This window comes from Agelaius phoeniceus, chromosome 9 (genome assembly GCF_051311805.1).
Source record: "Agelaius phoeniceus isolate bAgePho1 chromosome 9, bAgePho1.hap1, whole genome shotgun sequence".
In the NCBI taxonomy this organism is placed as follows: Eukaryota; Metazoa; Chordata; class Aves; order Passeriformes; family Icteridae; genus Agelaius; species Agelaius phoeniceus.
In genome coordinates this window covers 34564784-34587358 of record NC_135273.1, presented here as the reverse complement: position 1 = coordinate 34587358, position 22575 = coordinate 34564784, and the positions used below count along the sequence as shown (strand labels likewise).

The following is a 22575-nucleotide window of genomic DNA, read 5'->3' as shown; positions in this document are numbered from 1 at the left end:
TTTTTGGGCAAGGCTAACCAGCAACCTGTAAAATAAAAGTGTGTTATTTTCCTTGCCCAGCTTCAGAGACTGCACTGAACAGCACAGAGGGTGTCACTGCCTGGGCCTGCAAGGAAAGACCAAAGGACAAGGGACAAACCACAGCCCATGGTGACAGAGACACTTACAGCCACCCTTCCCACCTCTTACAAGGAAAAAGGAACCTATACATTTAAATATCAAACAATTCTGAAACAGTCACACTCTGATCCTGCTAGTCTGACACAAAACAACTTCCTTTACTTCCTTTTTTATTCATTTCTGGGAATCCCAGCAACATCTGCATGTTTTCCAGCAGCACCAAGAGCTGCCTCTGCATGAGGAAGCTGTTTCAAAGGCAGCACACAAAAAAGTGATCCTTTACTTCTAAAAGATGCTCACCTGCTGTATATTCATTGAAACACAGAGTGTTTTAGAGAATCACATCTCAATTTTGTTTGAGACCACCAGAGCAAAACACGATTTCACCTGTAGGCTCAGGATTTGCTGCTCAGTCTAATTTTTACCACATGACAGGGAAGGATGCATTTTGTAAGTGGATTCTTCTGTTTGTTTCTCATGCAATTTCATGATGGGATGGCAATACCTTTAATTTATGTATTAAGTTTTTAATAGCATGCAAACCATTTCCTGGATACACATTGCTTGGTGTAAGAGAACAGATTAATGAAATCTTAAGAGCTTTCTACACACAGATCCTAAACACAGATAGAAAATCTCTTCTAAAAAAGTATTCTGCTGTCACTACTATAATAAAGAGCATATTTTACCCTATTTTTTTCATCTTTTGAAAGACCCAGAGCATAGGCACAGTTGATGAAGCATGTATTTTCACCTGAAAAAGGAGGAGATTTTCAAATTATTGTTGTACTGTTCTAAGTATTTGCCTTGTATAAAGCAAAGGGTTAACAAAGTATACACAACTTTAATGAAACCAACAGCAACTTTTATTAGTTCAAACATTACAAAAAGTTAGGAAGCAGTTTAAAAGAGTGAAAATTCCCACATTTAACAGGTTTGTCTGCAACTGTATGCACACAGCTACTTGACATTGATCCAAGAAAAAACAAATGCTAATGATTCTGAAGAATCAAAAAATTGATGTTTCCACCAGCAGCCTTGGAAAGAAACTTCTCAGCCTCTTCGGTGTAAAATATGAGGTAGCATAAAGAAACTAACAGAGAACTCTCAAGTAAAAGGTGTTTTCTGTTGTTTATATGCCATCATCTTTAAAAAATACAACCTGGGCATGTAAGTTTCTTAGTCACCAAGCTGCATGTCTAGTTTTGTTTCCTTTTTGTTTTCAAGACTACAGGTCAGATAAACTGAAAACAAGAGTTCTACCATGAAGCATTTCACTTCAGATTGGTCTGCTGAACACAGAAATTATTAACAGGGGATGAAGTGAATCAGCATTGCATTTCTCCCTGAGGTATGCAAAATCAAGAGATTAGAAATGTCATCAAGGGATCTTCACATGAGAGATTAATTACATTATGTATATAAATATAAAAGACTTCAGCATTTTTAAAAGCAGGAGTAGACTTCAAAGGACAATGTGAGGTTTTGAAGAAGTGGAAGAAGTTTTCTCTGGTTTTTTTTCCAAACAGCACAACACAGCACCTTAATTAGGAATTCTAACAAATGGAATTATTGTATGTAAACTACATCTTCAAGTTATTAAAACCAAATAGAGCCCAGAAAACTGACTCAGTACAACACTGGTCTACACTCCCTTCCCCCTCAAGTGCTTCCCCAGTCACTTCTGCAGGTAACTGTTCATCAAGGTAAGAGAATATAGCAATATCCAGCAGGAAGGAACAGAGTGCTTCACATTTCTGGTTTGTCACAAGCTGGGTGCTTTAGTTCTGTAACCATCAGCTTTTTCAAGTAATATCTGTTATTCTACTGAAAGGAAACTTCCAAATAATTGAATGCTTCCTGTTTTGGCTGCCTCCAGGCTGAAGAGTGCACATCAGCACTGACACCCCAATTCCCAGCTATTTACATTAAACATAGCAGAAGATACAAAGTCCTGTAAAACTTCCATCTTCCCACTCATAAGATGTTACACTTGTGGATACTTTCATGAGCCCCGGCTGGAAGATTCAAGATGTAGCAAGTTAAGGAAGCATTTTAACACTTGGCTTTCACAAAACCTATTTGAATATGCATGGGTGTTTGCAAAGAAAGCAGCTAACAAGGTTCTTTCCTGTTTAAACAGGAGATGGAAACAGTAATAGCTAAAGCTTATTCAGTACAATGCCAGAGAGAAAGAAAAAATTACCAAGTCATCTGAAAGTGACACTGCTTTCCTTTCCACCAAGATTATTCATGAAGCAGATGTGTTGAGTGGAAGAAAGAAATCACACTAATGTTAAGATGCCAAGAAACTCAAAATGATCACAGGAAAAAATGCAAAAGCATTAAAATTAAAACTTCAGGCCTCGAAATCAAAAAATTATGGCCAAGTTGACTTGCAAGTCAGCATTGACTTTTTCTGCTGTTGAAGACAGAGAAGGTTCTAAACACATCCACTAGCTTGATCTCAAGTACACTTCTGGCAAATCTAATCAGCACATTTTGTGTTGTGTACCAATCACTGTTGAAAGTATAACCTAAATAATCAAAGATCTTCCCATTCTCACCTCAAATCTCCCTGAGTCAATCCCAGCTTTCCCCTTTCCCGAAGCAGCATGGAGAAAAAGGATATCATTGCCTGGGACTGCAAATGGCAGAGGAGCTTCTCCAGGGGAGGATAGCAGCACAGGGAGGGAACACAGCCCACCATGACCAGCTTGTGCTTGGCTCTGGTGATGGCGACGTTCAGGCGGCGCCAGTCCTTCAGCAGGGTGCCAAGCTGGAAAGGAAATGCCACTTGCTTTTATTTTCCCTACTTAAACCATGAATAGGAAAAACTTATGGACATAAACCACTCATCTTCAAAATGCATCTAAACTACTGAAATTGACTGGAACATGTCAGCACCCAGCACATCCCTCTGGCTGTCCTGAGCAGCCAGACCCCTGCCAGGGGGCTCAGGGACCCTGCCACAGAGCCCAAGATGCCCCTGTGGGTTTGATTATGACCCATGGAGCAAGTTACCAACCTTGTATGAAGCCATGCAAGCCATGACAAATGAAGTAGGATGATAGTGAATTAATCACAGGGTGAAAAAGGAGATTTTGGGGTTTTTAGAATGGGGATTCAGGGGGGCAAGATGGAGGGATCTGGGCGTGTCCAGCCTTTCTCCTTCTTCTTAGCCTCCATCTTCTGCTGTGACATTGGCACTTTTAGATTGGTTTAGAGTAGAAGCTCACTGTCTAACACAGGTGATGGGTATTGGGAAGTAATTGTAAATATTGTACACATAGTTTTTAGTATAAAAACATAACACTGCCCTGGGGGGAAGCAGAGTGCCTTGGGCTGTCTTGCTGAGCCGACCTCAGCAGGGCAGGAGAAAGAATTTTATAGATAAGATACAATAAACAACCTTGAGACTGAGAAAGGAAGGGCTCTGACTCCTTCAAGCCCAGGCTGGGAAAAGAGACTTTCCAATGTATCTTGGGGTCACTGTGCCCAGCGAGAGACCCCGAGAGGAACAAAGCTAAAATGACCAACTTACATTTTCATCAATACTGCTCCTAACAAAAGACACAATTATGACACTTTTGTCTCTTCCTTGGTATTTGTCAACCGTGTTCACTTCCACTCTGTTCTCCTTCCATTTTGCCATCAAGTCAGTGATGGTTTTTAACTGATGTCTGTAGGGGGATATGATGCCAATGTCTGAGGGCTTACAGCCAGCCTGAATGAAGAAGAAAGCAGAGAAAAAATCTGTCACTGCAGTTGGCTTGGGAAAGTCAGTATGGTCAGAAAGATTCTTCTAATTAATTTTTTTTAAACAGTGCTGCAAGATATTGTATCTAAACTAAAGGAACTGTAGGTGTAACAAATATTAACTAAAGGAGATAGAAAACATCAGTTACTGCAAGCTCCCAAGCTTTGCCTTAACTTGGCACAAAGACAGATATCCTTGAAATCCTCATTTTTCTTTCTTCTTCAGACTGTGAGGTGAACACTCGGAGCTCCTGCTCTGTATTTCTGGATGAAAGAAGGAACAAAGGCAAATCCTCTCCCCTCCCTCATCTCTTAAAAGAATTTGGCATCCAGCATTTGTTTTTTTTTGCATCTCAGATCCAAGCAGGCAAGGACAGGGAAGGGAATGCAGACCTCAGGCTCCCCACTACACTGACATGAAACCAACCTTCAATTTATCTTTAAATTTATCTTTAAGGTTATCCCCAAGAGAGCTACCCAACACATTCAGTCACCACTACTAAAGCAATGTAAAAATATTAAAGGTTTCCCTCCAAACCAGGTAATAAAGTAAAAGATACCTTAATAAATAAGGATGTGAGGAAAAGCACTATTTTAGCTTCTGTTACATTGCTTATGCCACCTTTTTCTGCATGTTCTGCTGCTGGGACCTTTGAAAATACAAAGAGAAAACAATGACTTTTGCTGTCTGTAATGGGGTGCTGTGTTCTGTCCCTAGCTCACTGAGTCATATGTGGATTTATACTGATGGTATGAAGTAAAGAAGTAAAGTTAAATGCTAAATTTTACTAAACAGAAGAGCCTGTACTGTGAATTAACTTCAGAACACTGCATTTGCAAAACAAATTGGAACAATCCCCAAAATAAGTTTCTAGCACTAGCTTGTCTCCTTAAGAAACTGCCAAACTTAATCCTCTGACTTTACAGTTCAGCATTATACATCATATATCAAAAAACCCAAAAATGGACATTTTCCTGCTGATAAGGTAAAAGAGCAAATTATATTTTACACAGGACTTTTGCTTTAACACTCTCCATATAGCATTATTTACAGGGAATTTTCTTCATTCCACGGCAGAAAGGCTAATTTTTTTCAAATGTTTGAAAGCCTACATTTAAAGCTACAGCAGGAACTATCCAAAATGGTAGTATTAAATTGTAGTATAAACTCCCAACCTTGAAATATTCACTGGATTTACCATTTCTTAACTATTACCTCCCATTCTCTACATCATGTATGAATGAGGCCAACAAGCTCAGGATGCAAACTCTTGTCACTGTAGTGTCATAGTTTGGGATTTTTTTCTCTTTGCTTGATTCCTGTCTTCTCTGAAGTTGAAGTAGCAGCAATAGCAATGGAAGTGTGTTTGAAGCCTCCAAACCCCCTGTGCTCAAGCTCTCTTCAAGCAGAAGAGCACTGTTGAACTGCACAGTTCATTTCTGACCACACTGGCATTAGTACAGCTAAAAACTACACTAAAATAATTTCAGGAAAGAAGTTCTAAAAGCTGTGTCATGCTTATGGTAACACATGCTTACATTTATATTTCCCCTGTTCCCATAGGACATCAGCAGAACCACCAACAAAAACAACTTGGGCCTAGAAATTCTCAGGAGACTTGCCCTAAATCAAGGATGTCATTTTTCCAACCACCAGCCCCAAGCTGTCAGAGAAGTGCAGACTGACACAGGGGTTGGCAGAAAAGAAATAAATAGATTTCCCATTGCTGTCACAAACTTGTTGCATTGTTAAGCAGAAAACAATAGAGGCTTTTTCTTCTTTTTTTTTTTAAAGCCAGCATAATAAATGTGAGCTTCCTGGTGCTGTCATGGTGTTTTTTCCTCTTCCTTCTCTCTCTGTTTATATCCCTCCCCTAAGTCTACTTCATAAGCATTTCTTGGTTACACTATAAACAATACAGGAGGAAAAAAACCTACTATGAAGTCAAAGGAAATAAAAGCTGGTTTTGTTGGTTGTCATGTTCAGTAGTTTTTTTTCATTTCTGCCTTCATGACTGCCACAATACATGCAGTTCTGACAGGAAGTCCAAAAGGAGAAATGGCATTAGAGCCTCATGTCTCAACAAATCTAGAATATTTTGGAAATAAAAACTTTCCTCCTGGCTCTATGAAGAGGACAGCTGTCTTACACTTGAGATGGGCTTTCTAGAGAAAAAAAATGGAACAGAAACTCCACTTTTTCATTAGCAATTTTGCTGTGATTACTAGATAAACAGTGGTTCAGCCAGATTCCTATTAACAGGCCTCTTCCCTGGGACCAACTGTCTGCCTTGCTGGGAAAGGAACTGCAGCTGTCCAGGCATCCCTGGAAAATGTCTCTGTTTGGTTTAGACATTTTTAGAAATTTCTCTAAGCCATCAAAATAAACACTGCTTGTTTTTAGGTCATTGAAGAGATTCTATCGAACTGTTAGAAAAACCATGAATCCTGTACAATGTCAGAGAGCATAGAAACACTGGTGAGTTCTGACCAGGGTCAGCATAAAAGATCATAAAGGCTGATAATTATATCAAAATTATATTATATTATATTAATTATATTATATTAATTCTATTCTATTCTATTCTATTCTATTCTATTCTATTCTAGGCAAAACACAGTATTAATAGGAATCAACATAAAACCTGTTAAGGAGGAAGAAAGATTCAAATCATAATCCAATCACTAACTACAGTGACAAGTAGAGAGACCACAAACAGGTACTAATTTATTCATCTTTTTCCCCAAGTGTTTAAACTCTTCCTCATTTTTCCTGCAAGTCAGTTTCTTGGCAGAATTTTTATCTGCACCAGAATTTTACTTTCCCAGCAAAATTCTGGGTCTCCATGAAAGGACCTAAACCAGTTTATTCATCCCTTATACTTCAATGTATAGAACATCTGCAAAACCCCATGGAGAATTGGAGTTTTTGCTGCCACTGGCACACAGCTTTGCCACCACTGACCCTCAGCACTGGAAATCAGGCCATTCCCTGCTGGCAAGGACAGCCAGTAGGGCTGCACACTTTGAATAGGAAGAACTAAGTTTAAAGTCCATTCAATATTTTCTGAAACAGTATCTGAATTCAAGTTTTCAGCTGTTCTCAGATGTGATGTTTCCAGCAGCAGCTGTACCACCCTGCTCAGCTCTGCCAACAATGCCAAGGATGTTTTTGTGTGCTGCACACTTCACATGATGCTGGAAAAACACTTTCTGAGGTTCCCTGTTTTACCCAACCTAAGCTGAATGAAGTTTTACATGTGGGAAGAGCAAAATGAACTTTACCTTCTCTGTGTTCAGAAAACACACAGGTGTGTCTGGATCAAGAACTTCTTTCAGCCATGACTTTGAAGCATCCCCAAGGTCCAGTTTCAATTTCTTTAGGTTGGGCAAGTTAACAGTGGCATTTGACACCTTCTCTGAACCACATTCCAGTTTGCCTTCATATACCAGCATGTTACTCAATGACATAATCTTACTAAAGAGTTAAAAAAACAATAAAAGGCATGAAAATCTCTCCATTTCAATCCCACATCAAGAACACATTTTAGTAAATAAATGTTGAAAGTACCTATTCATTCTGTATTGCACAGTTAATTGGACAACAGCATTTTGGTTTTGTTCCAGCCTTTTAAATAAGCTTTCACTCATGCCAAGATCTCTGTTACAATACAAAGACAAAAATCAAAATGTGTCAATCAAAACACTGCAAGAGCCTTCCCAGAACCTGTGACTAGGAATTGTCCAGCAGCATTTTATCTTACCTGGCTTCTGCATTCAGCACAAGTGGAGGCAGCTGCTGATGATCCCCCACCAGCACAAACCTTTTGGAGCAGAACAGTGGGCCCAGGCACACGAGCTGGCTGATTTGGGAAGCTTCATCAACAATGCAGAAGTCAAATTGCTTCTGAGTAAAGATGGGGTGATTTACTCCCATGCAAGATGTTGCTACCACTGGCTGAAAATTGAGACACACTTCAAGGATAAGATACATTTCACATCCTTTAGCACTGTATTCTCCACATTAAAAGAAAAAATATTTCCCATTAAACTGAACTAAACTGTAAAATCACAGAAATCAAATTATTTATCCTTGAAATCAGACCAACATCACTTAGATATATATTGGCCTGACACATTCTTGTATCAATTGCAAGTGACAAACAAAACCAGCTTTAGAGCAGACTGTAGCAAACAACTTGTTCCTGTCATGTGTTCAGAGTGATGCCAGGTTCTATTCATGGACAATTCATGGAGTGTGCTGAAATGACTACAGTGAAAAATCAGGTGGTTTGGGGTTTTTTTTCAAGACTGAAGAAAAGATAAAACAACAACAGCAGCACAGTTCTCCCCACCACTGTGCTTCCACTGCAACCCAAAATGACCAAAATAAGAAATGCCAATTCATTCCCCTTATGACTTCAGTCTTTCCCCAGCAATACTTATCAATAAAAAGTAAATGGCAGCTTTTGTGAAGCTGGCATTCACTCCAACTCCCATCAAACTTTATTCTTTCAGTGAATTTAATTTAAAGCTGCCACTGATTTGTATGACCCAGCTCCCATTATGGTTTGCATTAACATTCACACAGACAGCACTAAAAAGAAATATTAAGAAATAATCAGAAATAAGGGTTTGGCCAGGTCAGCTCCACAGCATTCCACTTCCTCTCCCTCATCTGCTGATTGTACTGATGGCACAAGGAGCACCAGTGGGAGGGAGAAGGGACAAACAGCAGCAGAATGTAAATAGTGCTAAAGGAGGCTGCAGCAGCCCATTCACAAAACCTCTGTCAGAGAAAAGCAGTGGAGTTTTTGGGGCTTATTACTTACAATGAGAGTTACTTTGTGTGGACATAAACAAAGCTTCTCAACTTGCAGACTTAATGTAGGTCATTACTGGCTATAAAGAAATTGAAACAATGCAGAGGTTGAGTATCTCTTTCAGCCCAGATTTCTTACAGCAGTGCACACCCCTGGGATGGGTTCCTTCTCTGCAGCATCCAAACAAAATACTAATGTAATTATCTTTAATAACTTGAAGGACTAGCAAGAAAACATTTTTCTCACCTGACTATTATAGACCTCTTCCAAGTCTGTTACAGACTTAATTGATCTGGACCTGCAGATTTCTTCTTCTGTGTATTTCTGAATATCTGGGTGAACCTTCTGAGCTCGCCCCAAGCGCAAGAAACCAACTTTGAATTTGGCCAACTTCAGCAGGACATTGTCCACAGCTGTGTGTGTAAAACTGGTCAGAAGGACACTAAAGCCACAAGCAGAAAGAATTCTCACCTAATGAGTGGCAAAGGGAAAGAAAAGGAGAAGCTGTTAAGGAGAAGCAGAAAAGGATTCATCTGCAAGAATCAACAATCCCAGGTTTGCTAAGGGGAAAAGCACAAAGGGTTTTGGAGGGAGCCAATAATAAACATGACCTGGTCTGTATCAGTCTCTCTGGCCAGATGTGTCAGTTGACAATGTGGGCAGCAGTCCTGAGGGCTCCCATGGCCAGCAGGCTCACAAGGCTGCTCACACAGAGCCAAAACCTGGATGTGCACTCCCAAGGAACTGCACTCCAAGATCCCCAGGGTAAGCAGCAGCCATGCAGCCTCTGTTCCCACAGCACTGCTCTCCATGGCAATGCAGCCCCTGGCTGGTCTGAAGACAGCAGCAGCCATGCAGCCTCTGTTCCCACAGCACTGCTCTCCATGGCAATGCAGCCCCTGGAGGTTCAGGGCAATGGGCTGGTCTGAAGACAGCAGCAGCCATGCAGCCTCTGTTCCCACAGCACTTCTCTCCATGGCAATGCAGCCCCTGGAGGTTCAGGGCAATGGGCTGGTCTGAAGACAGCAGCAGCCATGCAGCCTCTGTTCCCACAGCACTTCTCTCCATGGCAATGCAGCCCCTGGAGGTTCAGGGCAATGGGCTGGTCTGAAGACAGCAGCAGCCTCTGTTCCCACAGCACTTCTCTCCATGGCAATGCAGCCCCTGGAGGTTCAGGGCAATGGGCTGGTCTGAAGACAGCAGCAGCTCTCCTGCCTCCTCCTTCCATGAGCTGATGGCAAATGGAAGCAGGTTAACTCTGCTCTTTGATGAAAACCTCACTCAGCCCACAGCCTGAAGGCAGTATGCTCCTACAGTTCTTTCCTGGAGGAGAGAAGCACCAGCTAGAGGAGATGGTAGCAGACTGCACATAGATGCAGCCCCACAGGTTCATGCAATCCACAGTGGCTGCTCAAGCCAGTACTACTGGCTACTTCCTCTTTTGAGCTATAACTCAGGACTTGAAGACTTGCTGATATTTAGAGCCAAGGAATTTTAACACTAAAGCATCACAGAAATGATTAAATATCACACTTCAATCTCCTCCCTCCCACATACATTCCTACACAAGCAATTGACCATCCTACTCCACAAAATCCAATTTTAGTTCTACCAAATATAGGTTAAGCAAAAAGAAGTGTGTTTTCTTCCTTGAAGTTATACAGATACTGTCAGATGAAGCCATGACACTACACAGTTGGTTTAATTCTATCCTCTAAATCGCACCAAAAAAATTAAACTCCAAGGTACATGATCTTACTAGAGCACATATTGTAGTCGTTTTTCCTGTTCCAGGCATACCCACAATAAGGGTGTAGTCTTTTGAAAGTAGCACTTGTTTCATTGCCTGTTTCTGAGGCTTATTTAGACCTTTCAGAAGAAAAAGCAAAATTGAATTATTACACTTCAGCAAAACTGTAATAATTACTAAAGTCACAGCAAAATTGTAATTTCCTCCTTCACTAAAGCCCTTAATAGAGAAAAGAACTGAGCAAAGTCTGTAGGTTTTAATGAAGATATGACATTAAACATAATACACAAGATTAGTAGAAGCTCTGCACTATGGTCCTAGAAATAAGTCACTGAAAACGTTTTTATTTTTAGACTTTTGTGACTTTTTTTTCTAATATCTTAATTGACCGCCTCCACATATTGTGTCTGGGCACGTGTGTTTGATCATACCACTTTCACATCCAAACACACAGCTCACAGCAAGGGCATTTCAGCTATTTAGACTAAGCAAAGCTCAAGCAAAGTAAAACTTCAAATTGAGTTTTTATAGAAAATTCAATTTACTCTAAGAACTCTAAGACAACTCAGTTAAATTTATGTTTTCACAGTCAGCTCTGTCAGAGCACAAGGAAATATTTCCACCAAATACAAGATGCTGCCTCATACCTAAACTAGTTTTGTTTTTAAATAAATGCCACAAAGCATGACACTATGTTGACACTTGTCAACAAGTTAGCAAGAGTGATTGTTTCCACCACACAAGTGAATGTTTCCACCAGAGCCCATCTCCTTCCTCTCCCTCCATCTCAAGAGCTGTCTCTGTCCCTTCCTCCTGTAAAGGTTACAGAGGGAATCACATGGCCCTCTGTCTGCAACTGCACACTGCAGCCTCTAGTAAAATAAAGTTGTGAACAAGGATCTGATCAGGTCTTCCTGTGATTAAATGAGCCTTCAGCTAGTTGGAAGACATGCAAGGTAAGAACCTGGTTTTAATTTTTAAGCTGAGAACTATGACAGGACCCCCAAGGAGGAAAAACTCCTTATATTTATAGCATGATAAATACTTTGGCTGTAGAAACATACTACTAAGCAGAGCATTTTGGGGAAAGTAATTTTGTACCCTTTAAAATATTTGCAACAGTTTCCTTTGCTTCAGGAGGAAGGACAGAGCTCAAGTGCTGAATAAAACATGGTTTCTGGAAGTCAATGATCAGGTTGCGGAGCCTTTCACTGTGGATAAAAACAAGACAAAACTGAGTTCAAATAACAGTTACCAGTTGAGAAACTTCATCTGAAAATATTGAAAGTGTGAAATTAAGTTGATTTTTCATACCTGACTGGGCAATCTTTCATCAATTTAGAAAGATTTTTAAAAGGGACTCCTGTACCAACATCTCCTTCATCATGATCCAACCTAAATACAGTGGTCTTGGGGAGGTTTGACAAATCCCTGAAGGATGACAAGAACATGGATGAAATAATTTTGTTTACCAGCTGTATGTTGATTAGAGACTTATTACTACATGTTAAATGATATCTTCCAGAGATCCCAGAGTGAAGCAACAGCTGATTGAAATACACTATGAACTGATCTAAAGAAAGCATGACCCCAATGAGGGACAATAAAACATAAGCCAAACTTAAACACAATATAGACTGAACAATGAAATTTACTATTAACACAGTCCTCACTGTATCCATATGGATTCATGCTAGAGATGGAAGTCAATAGAGTAATAATGTGCTTTTATTCAAACCACCTGGGTAAATAGACAGGCATATATACCAGGTACTGGCAGTTTCAGTCAAGACAAGAGAATTTCTGAAGGGTACTACTCCAAAGCCAGTGAGGCCTTGTGAAGGCTGGCCTGGAACAGAGACTAGATAGAGCTCAAGAATAAAGCAGGGATTTATTAAAAGGATCTCAATGGATGCACCTTGGGCAGCACAAGAGCCCAGCCAGGGCTGCACCCAAAATGAACCAAAATGGTCACAAAATGGACACCCGGTCACGGGGTCTCTCATAAGTTCTGCTCCATTTGCACACTGCAGTTCATTGTCCAATTCCAGCTTTAGCCCAGGCAGTCCCATCAATCTTGTTTTTCCCTCTTCAGTCCAGTTGTTTGCACTCTTGGGCCTGAAGTTTGGATCATTTGTCCTTGGTCCCCAGCTAGAGCAGGAATTGTTTTGCCTCCCTACTCTGTGCAGAGAGCTCACCATCCCCTAATATGAAGCCTAGACTTACACACTAAAGGAGCACAGAATCTGAGAAATAGAAAAGCTAAACCCTGAGGCATCACCAGTAGGAAGAGTCAGGACATGTCACAGCTTTTTGGACACCTAGCAGCACCCTTCCTCGAGGCAGTGCCAGAGTGTTTGCAAACAGATACTTTTCTTTTTATCCTATTACCTGCCCAGCAAACAGGAGACTTTTGTTCCACTGACTTCTCTAACATAGCCAGTAGCCAAACCAAGCAAACCCTTTTCCTCTCCACTCACAACCACTCGATCACCAACCAACAGGTTTGTCCCAGGTATGGCACCATTTCTACGCTGGAAAAAATGTAGGTACTGTCCCTCAGAAACTTCATGGACTGCATCAACTCTCATCATGTTTCCAACACAATCTCCAGCCTTCTCTCTGAAGGTATTCAAAAAAGAGATATTTTAATATTAAGATCCTCTCTGTAAGAGAACTATTAAGAATAAACCCCCATAAGTTAAAAAACCATACCACCCACAAGCAACAATCAAAACCAAAATACAACACAAACAAAAGGAAGGAAGGAAGCATCATTGGCATGAGCTTAGAAATTAAACTTACCTTTCCAAAGAAGGTGTCATCCATATATTTTTATATCCCTTTTTATGCTCTCCACTTTGCAGCTCCAAGGTTAACATCAGATACCAGAGGCTGAAATACTCCAGGTGGGAGGGTTTCAGGTGCTGGGTCTCTCTGTCAATGACAGGCACCAAAGCAGGAGGAAAGGCCACACTGGCCATCTTCTGCTCCACAGCCCTAGGGACAGAACCAGCCACAGAGAGGCTCAGCCTGCATCCTTTTTCACCTGCAAGCCCATCTGTGCACAGCAACAATCCAAATACCCACTGTAACATCCCAGACAGATTCATTTATCATTACTTGAATAAAGTAGAATCTGCATCCCTTGTTCAGATGCATAATCTTGTGTGAGTAACTTCAAATTATCTCCATCATTTTGAAGGGCAGTAAGGTAATCAAAGACCAAATAAAGGCATTTCAAGGATAGTAACATATACATTTACAGATTTACAGAGTTTACCTTTTACTCCTTTTATTGTAATATACTATTTTGATATTTAGCTAAGCAATGGAGATTTAGTAGTTAATACACAAGCAAATTTCAAGTAATTTTTTTCAAAACTAAATATCAATAGACATTATACCAAATCATACATTCAAAACACAACCAGAGAGACAAAAGCTTCTCCAGAAGTAAATAGCTCTCCAGCTATATCCTGCTGCTGCAACAAATGATTATTAGAAGCAGGATTTCACAGAAACATATCAGGTATCCCCACAAAGCTCTCTCAACACACACTTTGACCCCTCTAATTTTAAAAACAATCAGGCATTCTATTTCCACAAGACCACCCCCAAGGCTCTCCTTTTCTGACAAACCTCATTTGATCTCTTCCACATACAATTCTGCTTGTTTTTTGTGCAGCATAGAGACTAAAACTTGTAACAGCAGTTAAAACAATACAATAACTTTGTGTGAAATTTTATGGAATATTTGCTCACTACTTGTGTTGACCAGGAGATGCAATAACACTTCAGCAGAGTAGTATCAATGTCTTACTTGTGTCATACCCTACAGGGAAACAATCTTCTACAGAGTGAACCTGAAAAAGTGGCTCTCCAGCCAGAACTCAGGCCCAGAGATTGCCTCTTGCAGAGAGCTGCAGGAATATATAGCTTTTTTAAGAGATCTGTTATTGTCATCAAGTATTTTGTTGAGACTTATCTCAGATTTTGTCTTGCAAAAAGTGTACCTGAGCAAACATATTAAGTCTCTGTGAAATCAGGAGCTGAACCATAAAAGTTGTAGAGAAATCTGTGGAAGATTCTTTTGGGGTAGAAAATTATTCAATATATACAAAACTGTCAATCACAAAGATGAAATTATTATATCAAAAGATACAATTATTCAATCTCATTTAAAAACATTAATCAGACTTTTTTTTTTACCTGCTGTACAGAAAGCAGTTGTGCATTTGGGAACAATATTTACATGTTTGACTGTCATCAATCACAGGAGGCAAAGCAGCAAGCTGTGAATTCTGCCTTCCCACATCAGATTTATAGGTACTGTGTGTCAAGTAGAAGGCCACATGATTTCTCAACTTCATTAATTCTGTCAAGAAAAGGATAAACTAAACTGATGGTTTTGCTTGTAACAATTTCTACCTCAAAAGTAATTAGCTATCAACTTTTTAGTCAACTAAGAACTCATTATTCACAAAGTCCTTGCACCATATTAATAAAACAACTGAATTTTTAACATAAATGTTAGTAATGAGTGAAGTATCCCCAAGTATTAGAACAAGTGAAGTATCCCCAAGTACAGCTATTTTCATAAGAGTAAACTTTGCAGTTATACAGAAAGATGTTAGTAATATTGAAGAGAATGATGGTTTCCAGAGAAGGGGAATAACTTCACCTCTGCGGTCCATGCGAGCCCCAGACACAGGATACATTGTACCAGTTTTCAGATAAAGGAGAAATCCAGCTTCAGGATCCACTCTCCGCTCCAAACTCAGCAATGTGTACAGAATAACCTGCAAGCATTATACATAAATACATATTTACATACTGCAATGCACATTATTCCAGTATAGTGCTGTGGTTTAACCCCAAGCACCACACAGCTGCTCACTCACCTCCACACCCTTGCTGAGGGTTGAGATAAGGACAGTTTAAGATGGAAAAGCCACACATGCAAGCAAAGCAAAACAAGGAATTCATTCACAGCTTCCCGTGGTTGGGCAGGTGTTCAACCACCCCCGGGGAGCAGGGCCCATCACATGGAATGGTGCCTTGGGAAGGCAGAACTCCATCACCCCAAACCCTTCCTCCTCCTTTCCCCTAGACAGTGAGTGTGATGAGCAGCCACATGGTCTGGGACACCCCCTTGATCCCTGGGGTCCCCTGTCCTGGCTGTGTCCCCTCACTTCCCATCACCCCCAGGAAAGGCCTTGGCTCTGTGTGAGCCCTGCCCAGCCCCAACAGCAACATCCCTGTGTTATCAACCTGTGCTCAGCACAAACCCAAAATACAGCCCACACTTACCTCCTGTCAGGAAAACCATTGCTAACCCCAGTCAAAACCAGCCCAGCATTAAAAACAAAACACATTCTAAACTGTATTTAGTTATTCCACAATTTATATGGCTAAACAGCCATTATTATCACAAGTCTTATAGAAGCTGCAAGTAGTAACTTTACCAAGGATTTAAATTAAAAGGCATCTTTAAAACCTTTTATCAAGGCTACCACCTTTCTAAATCAGGCCAGCTATATGGAAATATGTATAACTCCAGCTCCTGAAACAGTTTGCTTCAACCTCATATTTGAATGTACTCAGAAGAGACTAAAGAACAGACCTTTCAGGATAAAAAACCCCTAAGTGTGCTTGAAGGTGGTAAATGTATACACTTCTTACTACTAAGTTCACTTTAATTTTATACCAGCAGCTTTGGGCATGAGCTAGCCATGAATTTAGATTATAACACATACAAAGTGTTTCATACTCATAAGACAAAATAGGTCACCTAACAAAAAAGGCACAGAGCACTGACAGTGAAATGAGGCATTTGGTGCCTGTACCTGACTCCTGTGCTCGATGGAGTTGGATTCCTTGCCAGACTTGAGCTCCAAAGGCATTACCCGAGACTGTACTCCAGACTGGCAATGGATTTTCACCCTGGCTGTAACATCAATCTTGCCCTTTAGCCCAAACCTGGGAGACCAGATATTCTCTTCAATGTCCAAGATATCTACAACCTCTATCTTAGAAGATACATCTTCTGTTTTTCCACCATTTGACCTAGAAAGAAAATTAAGCCAGAAATTAACAATTTCCCTTTATTATTAATATTTAAACATTAAAATGTGTTGCAACTAAATATATAATATTTCTGCATTACAAGTGCCCTTTAGGCACTAACTTGAGAAATAAAATGCATCAAGTCTCACTCAAACTACTCTTCCCATTAACAGAGGAAGCAACATATCAGAAACTAACTTCAGTTAGTTTTGCTATTCACCTATATTTCAAAGTTAAAATGAGACTTTAAACTGTTTTTAATAGTTTTTGGTCTTTTCTCAATAACCACACTCTGTCATACACGTGAGAGTAGCATACAGGTTTTGCTCAGACCTGCCATTTCACTGAAACTTTACCACCCTATGCTTACTACAATTAACAGCAAGAAGCCATGGACAAGAAGAGCTCAGCAGCATTTGAGTAAAATCATCATTTCACCAAAGGAATCTGTTATTAGTCAAGAACTTAATTTCATTAATAGTTTCACATTTTGATTTTTAGTCTTGCTCAGAACTACAGTAACTCCTGCTTTGCTCAGCAGCTCAAATATCCTTGCTCTTCTGCTCACTAAAAGCTCTGGTTTGTACCATGCTGCTCACAAGGATTTAAAGATTTCGAAGTCAGCTCTCCCTCAGGCTTCATGTCCTGCCCAGTACTCACCAAGGCAGCTAAACGTGCAGCACAGGGCAGCTCTACAGTCAGTGAGGCCATGAATCACCCAACAGATGTGCAAGAGGAGTTCTAAACATTTCAAGTGAACTAAACAAGATATACAACATAGAAGGGTTTAAAACTTAATTCTGGCTTCTTACAGTTTCAGTTGCATTTTGTTTTGGTTTGCTGGATTGTGCATGAAGTCTTCTGCCCACTTAAAAAATGATGGCAAATATTCTTCTATTTCTTGCATTATCTGTGCTTGTTTCACATTTAAGAGATACCTAAAAAAAAAAAAAAAGACATGCACATGAAGGAAACAAAGTATTAAATCTGCTGTTGGCACTAAAGAGACTTGCCTCAAGTAGCAACAAGATCATTGGAAGTAACTGTCAAGTTCTTATAAATATCTATAAACTGTAGATAACAACAGTTTCATAGAGGTTCAACTCAATTCATAGAACTATTAATTGAACATCTATTAAAAGAGATATACTATACCAGAACATCCATTTCTGGTGTAACCTTTGAAACAACAGGTACAGCACAGTGAGAGCATCAGTGTGGCAGATGTGATGAAACAAAATGAACAGTTTGACTGCAGGAAAGGAGTACCAGACTCATGCATTTAAATATGGCTATTCCTACATGTCATGCAATGTTGAATAAACAAATTAAAAGACCATTTGTTTTTAGTCTGGATATCCTCATCTGCTCCTTACATGCATTTTGACAGAACATGACACTGAATGTAATTGTGTGGCATTAGATAATTCAGTGCTGGCAACCACTGGAAATAATGTCATTATTCTACAGCAACAGAGTGGATTTTGCACAAAAAGGTTCATAGGAGTGCAAATGACCACAGGCAGCAGACTTATGCAACTTATTTTTCAATCCCAATAAACAGTAGCCAACATATGTAAAAAGGAATTGCAAATTAACAGTTTCATGCAGGCCCAGAGGGACATAAAGGCATTTCAGCAGCCACAATTCAAAATATTATCTTCATAACAGAACTAAGAGTAATAAATCTTGCCACTACAACTTTAACTTCTGACTCACCTGGGGTCAACAGATACTGATATTGCCCAACATACAATTTAAAACAGTCTATATATAATGATTTTTAATTTACATGAGTAGAATGTATTTTAATCAAGCCTGCAGTAAAATGTTAAAACTACCAGCCATTCATCTTCCCACTTTCTGAGGGAATTACTAAGCATTGCCCAGCATTTGATTTAGCTCTGCTGAGAAAATAAGTTAAAGGTCTTCTGACAACTGAGACTTTAAGTAACCTGATAAAGATATGAAATTAACAGAAATTCAATTCTTGGTCAGTCACAAGGTTCCAGGTTCATTGCTGAGGATCATAATTAACTATTTGTCCCATTCAAATCAGCTTTGGGAGATGCCTGGAAATCTAATGTTACAGACACAAACACTGCAACCTGCTTGGCCTAAAAGCAAAAAAAAACCCTGCCACATACAGTTACTGCAAAAGAGTGGTTCAGATATACAGAAGTTGCTCAGCAGGGAAGGCAAATAAAATTAAGCTATCAAATGGGGAATTATCTTATTAAAAGATCCCTAATTTCCATCAAGCAAAGTCATTTGGCAGAACACTCTCCTGATACCAGTGCTACATTTTTTGAAGTACAACTTAAATTGCTACTTCAAAGTGTTCCTGCCCTGTCTTCCACACATAATGATTTTTAGTCTTGCTCAGAACCACAGTAACTCCTACTTTGGTCAGCAGCTCAAATATCCTTGCTCTTCTGCTCACTGTAATGAGTACTGTAATGCTGTAATGCCACTTACATTTCCTTGAGGTACTTTTGTCCATACACAATTTTATTTGCTAGTTCTTGCACCTTTTCTTGTGTCAGGTCATTGGTGACTGACTGCTGGAAGATGTCATGAAGAATTGTCCCAATGAGCATTTGGGGTGAGCCCGGCTCGGCGCCCTGCAACAGAAGGGAAGTCACCAGAGCTGAAGATTTGTGCCCATTTCATGCCAACTTCCCTGGCAAATTTCTGGGTTTGCTTTGCTGCACATCATGGCCTGCATTATTTAGCTACAAGATCATGACAGCTTTCACCTCACTCATGATTATCTGGCCAAACCTGCCTGTGAGAGCAGCTGAATTGAAGTGGATCTCACCTATTGCTTTATCCCAAGCCTGACAATGTCAGGATACAATCTCTATGGGATTGGCAGGCAAGGAAAAAAGCACAGATTAAAATCAATTTTGAGAAAGCTCTGCCTGCAGGCATTTCCTAATGCAAATACATACCTTTGGAATCTTACACAGATTTCTTGCATGAAGCAGTTTCCTGTCTGCTAAAACAGCAAAATCATCCCATGTGTCACCAAGATGGCTCAGAACCCATCAGCAGGGCTGGGCTCTGGAGACTCACAAGAACTGAAAGTGGTAGTAAATGTCCTTCCATGAGTCACTACCAAACAGCTGGGAACCTAAACACTGTGGTATTATGGATCTCTCACAGACCAGTGGATTCCATTCACAACAGGTGCTATCCCAGTCAGGACCCTGTGCATTGTCCCAGCAATTATTTTATCCCCCTTACTCCTCTAATAAAGGATTGAAGACCATTTCATGGTCTTAATCTCCTGTTCTTAATTTTCTTGTTCCAGTCACAGGTTCCCAGCCAGGCTGTTTAAAACTTCCTTATTAATTAGGATTTATAATCCTATCATGTCTGGAAGTTTTCATCAGCTGAGACCAGCAGCTGTTGCTTCTCTATTTATCAGCATATCTCTCATGTAGCAGCAAGGATACTACCACAAATATCTCTCATGTATCAGCAAGGATACTACCACAAATATCTCTCATGTATCAGCAAGGATACTACCACAAATATCTCTCATGTATCAGCAAGGATACTACCACAAATATCTCTCATGTATCAGCAAGGATACTACCACTTGTCCCCTTTCCAAGATACAGCAGCTGGATTCAGACTCCAGAGTTAGCCCACACCAATTATTAACTGAATTAGCCACATTTTTCAGAAGCTCTTAACTTGGCCAAGTATGGTTATATTTTCATATGGATGGCAAGAAGCATATCCCTCACAAAGGATTCATATCCACACAAAATGTGGAAAGAGATTATTAAAAAAATTAACAGAATTATAAGTGGAAAGACCATTTCTTTAGCCCAGTAGCTGCATTAAAGAGCACTGCATTATTTCAGGTGCAATTCTCAAAAAGACAAGAGAAGCTCAACCAGAGACAGCGTCCACCCCAAATGATTCTGTGTTGTGAACATTATGAATTGCTAATAATGCCATTTCCAAGAGGCAGATTTAACACTGAGCTAAGGCAGCAGTGCCAGGGGAACAGGAGCTCCCAGGCAGTGTGCAATGAGCACTCACCCTGAAGCGTTCACTCAGCACTGCCCTCCTCATGCAGCGGATGCTGCTGGAGATGGTGGTGCCCGACAGCAGCAGGTCTGGGTACAGCACCAGGTACCCACTCTGGGCACTGATCACCCACGTGCCAGAGCTGCACTCCCCTTCCAAATGAACAATGTCCCCTGGAACCACGGGGACAGACTCCCTGCAAGGGAATACACCCACACAATCAGTGTTTGCAAATGACAGACAATGCATCAGAAATAACAACACACTAACACAGCAGATTCAACATTCTTTGAAATGCTGGGTTGGGTCCTTTTAAGGAGTTGACCTAAAGGAATCCTGAGAGTGAATAAAGGCATTTTTACAATGACAAAACTGCAAGGTAGCACGGCCCACTCAACACACATTGCCTGAGATCAGGTGTCTCAAGATGATATCCATTATGCTAGCATACTGATAATATTACATTAAACAAAGATTCCTTCAGGATCCCCTATCACTTTTAAGGCCGTAAAACTCAACTCACAGACAACACAAACAAAATTGAGTAAATAATCCAGAATTTCATGCTCTTTTCAAACATCTGTGCAGATTACCAGCCATTCCTAAGGATGCACAGTTCTGTATCTTCAAGTGAGGGGGAGGCTGTAATTGTCAAGTGTTTCTCAGGGTCACTTCCATTCCTCTGGATCACGCTGACCTCCAGCACACGGTATCTGTTGTTCAGCCCATTCTTCAGGATCGCATCAGGCGAGTCAGCCACTTTCTTCTGAAAACTGAAATTACAAACAGCTAATTACAAAGAATACTGCACTGTTTGAAAACAGCCAACCTACATGCAAAAAGGGGGAAAGCTTCAATTTTTCAAATTCAAAGTTTCAAATAGAAACCAAATTTTACTCCCCTTCAATTTTTATAAATATTTTGTTTGGTTGGATTTTTTTTTGATTTTTTAGTTCTGTACGGGTAGAGTGTAGGAAACCTCTCTAAATATTAAGCAACTCGCTATTTATTACAGTTAGTGCTTCAATTTTGTGTCAACATATCCATAAGCAATAGTAAAGTAATTATAACTGTTCTGCAAACGCTGTGCTCGGGAGAAAGTTTGTATCTCCCTGCAGGCATGAACTCTCGCTGCCACACAAACACCTCGAACATGGTGCAGTAAATTTTTACCCACTACCTGAAGTTGATTAGAAAACTGATATTCAAGGTTCAGTTTCCAATAGCCAAACCCCGAGGTAGAGCGGCCAAACCTGCCGCTCTCCTGTCCCCGAGCGATGCCTGGGGGAGCTGCGGGGCGGCCGGGGCAGAGCCCACGCCGGGGCCCCGCCGTGAACAGCCTCGGCAGCGGCGGCTTCCCCTCACCGGCTACCCCCGGCACTCCCCAGCCCGAGGGAGGCCGGTGCCGCCCCGCCAGCCCTCAGAACCCCGTCCCGCCGACCCTCACGGCCCCGTCCCGCCTCTCCCCGCCCGGCGCCGGGAGCGGTTCGCAAGTTCAATTCCCCCGCGCTCCCGGCCGTCTCCGCCCAGCTGCGGCTCCCCGCGCTCGGCCGCTACCTCTCGGCCATGGGCAGGTCCCGTACGGCGCTCGGCTCGGCTCGGCTCGGTTCGGTTCGGCTCGGTTCCCTGAGCCCCGCGCGCCCCGGCAGCACAGCCGCGCGCTCCGCCAGCCCCGCCCAGCGCGCCCCTCGCGGCCAATGGGAGGCGGCGGAGGGGGCGGTCCCCGCGCGCGCGGGCTGAAGGCGCGAAGCGGCGCGCGGCTCCTCGCGCCGCGGCCCGGGGAGGGGCGGGGCCCGCGCCGTGAGGGAGCGCGAGGGGCGCTGAGGGCCGGGGGGCGCAGCCGCCGCTGTCAGCCGCGCCCGCCGGGAATTCCCACTCTGTCAAGGGCTGTCCCGCCCCCGGCTCCACCTCCGCCACTGGTGCCGTGGTACGAGATAATATTAAACGTGCCTTCAGTTCCCAATTCATTTATGGGCCAGTCTGAGCCCGAGAGTCCAACGCTTCCCC

The 22575-nt window shown here is 41.4% G+C and overlaps 1 protein-coding gene across 1 annotated transcript; it reads right to left on the bottom strand.

Annotated features, from left to right (window-relative positions):
• Positions 1 to 1025: 1025 nt before the first annotated feature.
• On the bottom strand, positions 1026 to 22207 carry DNA2 (DNA replication helicase/nuclease 2). The gene is made up of 21 exons (XM_054637582.2): positions 22126 to 22207; positions 21162 to 21341; positions 20581 to 20764; positions 19000 to 19145; positions 17334 to 17459; positions 16302 to 16521; positions 15137 to 15254; positions 14665 to 14830; positions 13258 to 13452; positions 12844 to 13074; positions 11767 to 11883; positions 11554 to 11663; positions 10462 to 10571; positions 8949 to 9173; positions 7644 to 7837; positions 7451 to 7540; positions 7165 to 7357; positions 4440 to 4529; positions 3665 to 3847; positions 2753 to 2899; positions 1026 to 2154 (listed from the first exon to the last, which is right to left on the bottom strand). The coding sequence occupies exons 1-21, from the start codon at positions 22134 to 22136 to the stop codon at positions 2098 to 2100; spliced, it is 3093 nt and encodes a 1030-aa protein (XP_054493557.2). The 5' UTR covers positions 22137 to 22207; the 3' UTR covers positions 1026 to 2097.
• Positions 22208 to 22575: the final 368 nt, after the last annotated feature.